The sequence below is a fragment of the Phaethon aethereus genome (genome assembly GCF_964289735.1).
Source record: "Phaethon aethereus genome assembly, contig: HAP1_SCAFFOLD_72, whole genome shotgun sequence".
Lineage (NCBI taxonomy): Eukaryota > Metazoa > Chordata > Aves > Phaethontiformes > Phaethontidae > Phaethon > Phaethon aethereus.
The window spans coordinates 4,412-13,135 of NW_028113995.1; the positions used below are offsets into that span (position 1 = coordinate 4,412).

Here is an 8,724-nt window from a genome sequence, read left to right on the forward strand (position 1 = left end):
TGATCAGACACCCGGGCCCTCCCCCCGCCAGCCCCAAATCCCCGTGAAACGAGCCCAAAAGGTGACGGCTGGGGGAGAAGGGGGGGGGGGGGGGTCAGCCGCCCCTCCCCCGCCCCCAAGCGTGGGAGAGCGCGCGCGGCCGCGTTCCCAGGCCCCCTCCCCCCTCCGGCCCCCGCCTTTCCCACGGGGGAAGGGCGCCCGCGCCGCCCCTCCCCCGCGGCGGGTGCCGGACACGCGCGGGATCAAAGCGGGGACCCGGGCGGCCTCGTGCCGACCCCCCGCCCCCCGCGTCCGGGCCGGGCCCCCCACAGCTCCCAGTGCCCCCCCAGTGCCTCCCCCAGTGCTCCCAGTGACACCCCCCCAGTGCTCCCAGTGCCCCCTCCGTGCTCCCAGTGCCCCTCCCCGCTCCCAGTGCCCTCCCAGTGCTCCAAATGACCCCCCCAGTGTTCCCAGTGCCCCCCCCCAGTGCTCCCAGTTCCTCTCACTGTGCCCCCAGTGCTCCCAGTGCTCCCAGTGCCTCAAGGACTCCAACAACCCCCAGTGCTTCCAGTAGCACTCCTAGTGCCCCCCAGTACCCCCGTCGTATCCCCAGTGCTCCTAGTTCTGCCCCAGAGCCTTCCCAGTGCTCCCAGTGCCCCCCACTGCCCCCCCAGTGCCCCGCTACCCCCCAGTGCTCCCAATGCCCCCAGTTCTGCCCCAGAACCTTCCCAGTGCTCCCAGTGCCCCCCACTGCCCCCACTGCTCCCCCAGTGCCCCCCTACCCCCCAGTGCTCCCAATGCCCCCAGTGTTCCACCAGTTTCCCCCCAACCCCAGTGCTCCCATTAACCCCCCCAGTGCTCCCACTGCCCTTCCCAGTGCCTTTCCCAGTGCTCCCAGTGCCCCCAATGTTCCACCAGTTTCCTCCCAACCCCAGTGCTCCCATTAACCCCCCCAGTGTCCCCAGTGCTCCCACTGCCCTTCCCAGTGCCTTTCCCAGTGCTTCCAGTGCCCCCAGTGCCTCCACACTCCCAGTGCCTTTCCCAGTGCTCCCAGTGCCCCCAGTGCCTCCATGCTCCCAGTGCCTTTCCCAGTGCTCCCAGTGCTTCCACTTACCACAGTGTATCCCCAGGGCCCCCACTCCCCCCCAGTGCCCCCAGTGCTCTTCCCAGTGCTCCCAGTGCTTCCACTTACCCCAGTGTGTCCCCAGGGCCCCCACTCCCCCCCAGTGCCCCCAGTGTCCCCCGTGCCTCCAGTGCCCCCAGTGCCCCTACTGCTCTCCCCAGGACTCTGGTTGCCCCCGCTTACCCCACTGCCCCCCCAGTGCCCCCCCCAGCCCCCCTCGTGCCCCCAGGAGCCCCCCCTCCCCCGTGCCCCCACTGCCCTCCCCAGTGCCACCAGTCCCCTCCCACGCCCCCCCAGTGCTCCCAGTGCCCCTCCATCCCCCACCCCGCACCCCTCCGCGCGAGCCCCCCGCCCCGGGGCGGGGCCGCCCCGTCCCATAAAGGGTCCCGCTGGGCCCCCCGGGCCAGACCCGCCCGCCCCGGCCCGGCCCCGCACCATGAGCAGCGCCGCGGAGCCCCACAGCGACAGGAAGGTAACGGCGGCCCGGCCCGGCTCGGCCCGGCGGGGGCTTGACCCGGCTCGGACCCCTTCGGCCCGGCTCGGCCCGGTTCGGCCCGGTCTGGGTTTGGCCCGGTCCAGACCGGTTTGGGTTTGGCCCGGCTCAGCCCAATTTGGTCCGGCTCGACCCAGCGGGGGCTTGTCCTGGTTTGGACCTCTTCGGCCTGGTTCAGCCCCGTCTGGGCTTGGCTCAGTGCAGCCCAGTTTGGGCTTGGACCAGCTCAGCCCAGTTTGGCCCGGTTCAGCCTGGTTTGGACTTTAACTGGTTCGGACCTGTTTGGCCCGGTTCAGCCTGGTTTGGCCCACTTCAGCCCGGTTTGGGCTTGGTCCTGTTCAGTCCAATTTGGCTTCTTTCAGCCTGGATTTGACTTGGCTCAGTTTGGCCCCAGCTGGCCCAGTTCAGCCCAGTTTGGCTTGGATCAGCCTGGGTTTGGCCCAGTTCAGCCCAGTTTGGAATTTAGCTAGTTTGGACCCATTTGGCCTGGTTCAGCCTGGTTTGGCCCGGTTAAGCCCAGTTTGGACTTTAACTGGTTCAGACCTGTTTGACCCAGTTCAGCCTGGCTTAGGCTTGGCCTCGTTCAGCCCCATTTAACTCAGTACATCCCAATTTGGGCTTGGCCCAGTTCAGCCCAGTTTGTCCTGGTTCAGCACATTTAGGGTTTGGCCCAGCTCAGCTTGGTTTGGACTTTGACTGGCTTGGCCCCATTTGGCCTGGTTCAGCCCAGTTTGGGCTTGGCTCAGTTCAGCCCAATTTTCTTGGTTCAGCTTGGTGTAGGCTTGGTCCTGTTTGGCCAAATTTGGCCCAGCTCAGCCCAATTAGGTTTTGGCCTGGTTCAGCCTGGATTGGACTTGGCCTGGTTTGGCCCAATTTGGACTTTAACTGATTGGCCCCATTTAGCCCCGTTTAGTCCATTTAGGGTTTGGCCCTGTTCAGCTTGGTTTGGGGCTTCGTCCTGTTTGTCCCTATTCAGCCCAGTTTGGGCTTGGCCCTGTTCAACTTGGTTTGGCCTGGTTCAGCCCGCTTGGGTCCAGTTTGGGTTCAGCCTGGTTCAACGCAATTAGTGTTTGGCCCAGTTCAGCCCAGATTGAGCTTGGCCTAGTTCAGCCCCATTTGGCCTGCTTCAGCCCCGTTTAGATTTGGCCCAGTTTGGCCCCATTTGGCCCAGCTCAGCCCAGTTCAACGCAGTTCCACTCAGTTAGGGTTTGGCCCATTTTGGCTTTGATTTGGCTTGGTCCAGTTCAGACCAGTTCCCAGTAGGGACCTGGCCCAGTTTGGCCCAGTTCTACCCAGTTAGGGCTTTGCTCCGTTCAGCCCAGTTTCAGCTTGGCCCAGTTTGGCACACCTTGATCCAGTTCAGACTTGGTGCTATTTGACACTGTTTGACCTGGTTCAGCCCTGTTAGGACTTGGTTCTGTTCTGCACCATTCAGGCTTGGCTCAGTTCACCCCAGTTAGGACCTGACCCAATTCAGCTCTGTTTGGGCTTGTGCTGGTTTGGCCTCGTTTGCCCCAGTTTGGGTTTGACCTAGTTAGGACTTGTCCTTGTTCAGCCTGACTCAGCCCAGTTTGTCCCCGTTCAGGCTTGGCCACATTCTACCCCGTTTGGCCCAGTTAGGACTTGACCCAGGTTGAGCCAGTTCAGCTCAGATTGGCCTGGTTTGGCTCATATTGGCCTGGTTCAACCCAGTTTGGCCCAGTTTGACCCAGTTCAGCTCATATTGGCCTGGTTTGACCCAGTTTGGCCCAGTTTGGTCTGTTTCAATCTGATCTAGTTCAGCCTGGTTCACCCTGGTTTGGCTTAGTCTTGGCCTAACCCACTTCAGATGTACCCAGTCTAGACTTGTCCCAGTCCAGCCCTGCTCAGCCCAGTCTGGTTCAGTTCAGCCCAGTTCATCCGAACCCAGTTAAACCCAGTCCAGGTTTGTCCTGACTCAATGTGGTTTGGCCCTGGTTGGCTCAGATCAGCCCAGTTCACCTCAGTTTGTCTCTGCTTGCCCACACTGGGCTCCATCTGTCTTGGCCCAGTTCAGCTGGACCTGGTCCTAGCCTGTTCGAGTTTGATCTGGTCCTGCTGACCCAGGCCTAGTCCAGTATGGCCCAGTTCAGCCTGGTCCAGTTTGGTTTGGGCCAGTTCAGTTCAACCCCACCCAGCTTGGCTGGACCCAGCTGGACCCGGCCTGGTTCAGCCCCAACCTGACACTATATGGCCCAGTTAAGCCTCATTCCAACCCAGCCTGGGCCCAACCTAACCCAGTCTGATTTGACCCCAACCCAGTTTGGTTTGGCCCTGGCCCAGTTTGTCCCAGTTTAACCCCAGCTCAACCCATCCCATCCCATCCCAGTTTGGCCTCAACCCACCCTGTCCTGGTTTGACCCCAACTCAGCCCATCCCAGTTTAGGCCCAGTTTGGCTGCAGCCCATTTTGGTTCGGCCTTTGCCCACTTTGTCCCAGTCCACCCCACCCCATCCCAGTTTGGTCCCCTTGTGACCCGGCCTGGTTTGGCCCTGGCCCAGTTAGGCCCGGGTCGGGGCTCGCTTTCACTCTGCCCCCCTCCCCCCCTCCCCTCCCCCCCTCCCGGGCAGCTCCTGAAGCCGCTCATGGAGAAGCGTCGCCGCGACCGCATGAACCGCAGCCTCGACCGGCTCCGGCTGCTGCTGCTCGCGGCCACCCGCGACGAGGTGAGGCTCTATCGTGACTATCGCGCCTCTATCGGGGTTCTGTTGTGACTACTGAGGCACCATCATGGCTCTATCACGATTATCGCAGCTCTGTGGCGACTATGGCAGCTCTATTGCGGCTCTGTCGTGGCTCTGTCACAACTCTCTTATTGCAGCTCTATCGTGACGCTCTCCTGACTATCGCAGCTCTTCACAGCTTGCTCTATTGTGACTATCACGACTCTGTCACGACTATTTGGGTCCTGTAAGGGCTTTACTGTGACTATCACAGCTCTGTCGTGGCTCTATCATGATGCTATTGCAACTATCATGGCTTTATCTAGACTACTGCAGCTCTACAATGACCTTTGTGACTCTGTCGGGCTCTGTCAAGGCTCTCTTGGGGCACTATTGTGATTATTACAACTATCGTGACAGTTCTGGATCTGTTGTGACTTTCACAGCTCGAGCTGGGCTCTCTCATGGATATCAGGGCTCTGTCATTACTATCACATCTATTGGGACTCTGTCATGACTCTCTTGTCACCCTGTCACAATTATTTGGTCTCTGTCGTGGCTTATTGTGACTATGAGGGTTCTACCGCGACTCTGTCTCTTGACGCTCAGGGCTTTCTCGGGGCTCTGTCGCGATTATCCATTGCGATTATCACCTTGTTATCCCGCCTGTCGCCTGTCACTGCAGCTACGGCAGCTGTGTCCCGCTGCCTCCCTCCACCAGGGGGCTGTCGGAACACTATCGGGACACTGTCGGGACGCTTTTGGGGCTCTATCAGGGCACTGTTGGGGGTCTATCAGGACTCTACTGGGGAGGTCTATCGGGGCTCTATCGGGGCACTATCGGGACACTACTGGGATACTCTTGAGGCGCTATCGGGACGCTGTTGGGGCTCTGTGGGGACACTATCGGGACACCGTTGGGTCACTATCGGGGGGCTGTATCGGGGTGTGCTATTGGGGCTCTATCGGGACACTCTTGGGGCTCTATCGGGACACTATTGGGACTCTGTCGGGGCAGTATCAGGACACCACTGGGATACTCTTGGGGTGTTATAGGGTCACTATTGGGGTGCAATGTGGGTGCTCTCGGGGCTCTATTGGTCACTATTGGGGGGCTACTGGGGGCCATCCAGGCTCTATCGGGACATTCTTGGGGAGCTACCGGGACACTATTGGGGCTCTATTGGGACCACACTGGGGCTCTATTGGGGCACTATTGGGGTGCTATTGCGACACTATTGGGGAGCTCTATCAGGACACTTGGGGCTCTGTCGGGACACTGTCGGGGCACTATTGGGGCCCTACTGGGGAGCTGTATCATGGCGCTGTCAGGGCTCTCTCAGGGATCTATCGGGGCTCTGTTGGGATACTGTTGGGGTGCTATTGGGACACTGCTGGGGAGCTGTATCGTGGCGCTATTGGGGCACTACCAGGGCACTATCGCGACACTATGGGGACGCTATTGACGCAATATCGGCCCCCTCCCAGGGCTTGCTCATGGCTCTCTGGGGGCGCTGTTGAGGCCCTGGGGTGGTTCTGTCACGACACTGTGGCTGCCACCGCCCCCTCTCTGTCCCCCACCATCACGGTTCGTGTGACATGTGTCCCCCCTCCCCTCCCCTGCCCCGTGTCTGTCTGTCTCTCTCTCTCCCCTCCCCCCCCCCCCCCCCAGCGCCTCCGAAACCCCAAGGTGGAGAAGGCCGAGATCCTGCAGAAAACAGTGCAGTTCCTGCGGGCGCAGCCCCTCTCAGGTCTGTGCCTCAGCTTCCCCCACCCTGGGACCCCCACCCCTGCCCCACAGCCCCCGGGGGAGCCATGTTGTGGGTTCTTGGGTGGTTCTATGGGGTTGTGCGGGGGGGGGGTGTGGCAGAGGTAGTCACCATGTCTCTCTCTGGCACAGAGCCCTCGGGGACGGAGGAGCTGTTCTTGCGGCGCTACCGCAGTGGCTACCGGGAGTGCCTGGCTCGTGCTGCCCGCTTTCTGCAGGCCATTCCGGCGGAGCCCCCCTGCCCTGGCTCGGGCTCCACGGCTGTCAGCCCCCCACCACTTGCCGCTGGCCCTGCCGACACCCCCGGGCCCTCCGGCCGCCATGGACTGCCCGCACCGCGGGTGGGGCCCGGCTGCCCTGGTTACCACAGTTATGGGCCGGGTTACCACAACTTCGGGCCTACTCCGGGGCCTAGTCTGGGGCCTACTCACAGGCCTGACTGCGGCCTTGGTTACCGCCCTGGAGATGGCTCCGGTTGCCCTGGTGATGGCACCGGTTGCCCCAGCGATGGCCCTCATTGCCCCAGTGATGGCCCCAGGTGCCCTGGTTACAACGGTTATGGGCCTCGTCTGGGGCCTAGTCTTGGGCCTACTTTCAGGCCTACTTTTGGGCCTAGTTGGGGGCCCAGCCCGGGGCCCCAGCATGGCCCCAGTCGTGGCTCCAGTCGCAGCCCCAGTGGCCATGAGGACTCACGGCAGCGCTGCGCCAAGGAGGAGGCACCGGGAGAGGGCGGGGGGCTGCCGGGGACACCCCACCATGTCTGGAGACCCTGGCCCTGAGCCGTGGACACTTGGCTGCAGGGCACCCAGGGGCGAGGCAGGGGGGTGGCTGTGCGTCCCCCACTTGCTCACTGGGAGGATGGGGGAACTGAGGAGCTGGGAGGTTGGGAGGGAACTGGTATACTGGGAGAAAGGCAGGCTTTGTAGCTTCTGTACTGGGAGGAAGGCCCTCTTCAAGTACTGGGAGGACAGGGGTAAACTGGTATGCTGGGAAGAAGGTGGGATTTAAACTGATATACTACTGCGAGGATAGTGGTTAGTCACTTTTATACTGGGAAAATTTTTTTTTTTTTTAACTGGTTTGCTGGGAAGACAGGGGTTCTTAACTGGTATATTGGAAGGAAGACTGCTTTTTCACTGGTATACTGGGAGAATGTTTTTTAACCGGTATGCTGGGTGGAAGGCCCCTTTTCACTGGTGTACTGTGAGGCCTGAGCTTTATTACTGGTATAGTGGGAGGATGTGAGAGTTTTAACTGGTATAATGGGAGGATGGGGAGGTTTACTGGTATGCTGGAAGGAAGGTGGGTTTTTCACTGGTATACTGTTTTACTCCAGACCTGACGTTAACCCATATTTCCCAGAGCTGGTCGATTGACCTCAAAATGAGAGTTTCTGCCCCAAAACACAGCCCCAGGTCCTGCAGGATGGGGGGGACCCTTCCTCCATCCTCCCTAGGGGCGATCCCAGTCCTGGCCAGGAATTGGGAGGACTGGGAATGGCTCTGGGTGGCATTGTAAGAGGGGCTTGAGGCTCCTGGGTCTGGTTTTGGGCTGAAGGGGTGGAGGTTTTGGCGTCTTAACTCTTTCTTCCCAGTACAGGTGGAGCCTTGGCATCCCAGACAGCCCCAGATCCCAAATTGGGGGGGTAAAAAGGGGGTGGGAAAAGGGATGGGGGGAAAATATCTTTTTTTTGTTATAACCTTTTTTTTTTTTTCCTTTCCTGTACCAAATTTGTGTTCCCTTCCCCCTTTTTTCCTGTATTTCTGGCGGAAAAAAATATAACTCAAATACAGAATGTGTTGCATCCTGGTGTTGCCTGGCTTCTTCTGGCATCAGTGGGGCTCTGAGAGACGCTGGGGAAGCCGCCCCCAGGCACAGCCCTATGGCGGGAGGCCCCTATAGGGGGTCATTGGTCGGTTGTGGGAAATGCCCTATAGGGTGTGTGTGGGTCCCTATGGGCCGGGCGTGTCGGGGGTCAGGTGAATGGGGTGTCTCTAGAGGCTGTGCAGGGCCCCAGGGACGGGGTTATGTAGAGGACTTGTAGAACTTGTAGGGGAAAGGTGTCTGGGGTCCCTGTGGGAGGGTCCCTGTGGGGTAGGGGTGTCTGGGGTCCATATGGGGAGGAGGCCTCATGGCGGACCCTAAGGGGCAGGGAGCCCGGGCTGCCCTTCGAGTCCTCTCCCTCCCCACTCTTCTCTTTCTCTCCATCTTCTTCTTCTGGGACGTGAGGGACCCTGGTTGGCTCCCTGCCCCAGGAGGTGAAGGACCCAGGCGAAGGACACCGGTGTCTATCTCTGAAAGATCATGGCAACTGGGAGAGGTTCCTGAAGACTGGGAGAGAGCAAATGTCGCTCCTGTCCTCAAGGAGGGCAAGAAGGAGGATCCAGGGAACAACAGGCTGCTCAACCTGACCTCCACCTCTGGAAGATGGCAGACGAAATCCCCTTGGAAAGCATTTCCAAAGACACAAATGACAAGAAGGTGGTGGGGAGTGGTTAGCACGGATTGATGAGGGGCAAATAGTGCTTGGCCAACCTGACAGCCTTCTACAGCGAGGTGACTGGCTTGGTGGACAAGGGGAGAGAAGCGGGTGGTGTTTGCCCTGACTTCAGTGGCTGAACGGCTGGGGCCAGAGGGTTGGGATCAATGTCCAGCAGGAGACCAGTCCCTAGTGGTGCAC

General features: G+C 60.3%; 1 protein-coding gene across 1 annotated transcript; it reads left to right on the top strand.

The window, feature by feature from the left end:
• Positions 1-1,538: 1,538 nt before the first annotated feature.
• Positions 1,539-8,154, top strand: LOC309416374 (uncharacterized protein; the record flags this gene model as incomplete). Its single annotated transcript, XM_082015931.1, has 4 exons — positions 1,539-1,574; positions 4,184-4,279; positions 5,949-6,027; positions 6,177-8,154. The coding sequence occupies 4 exons, from the start codon at positions 1,539-1,541 to the stop codon at positions 6,821-6,823; spliced, it is 858 nt and encodes a 285-aa protein (XP_081872057.1). The 3' UTR covers positions 6,824-8,154.
• Positions 8,155-8,724: the final 570 nt, after the last annotated feature.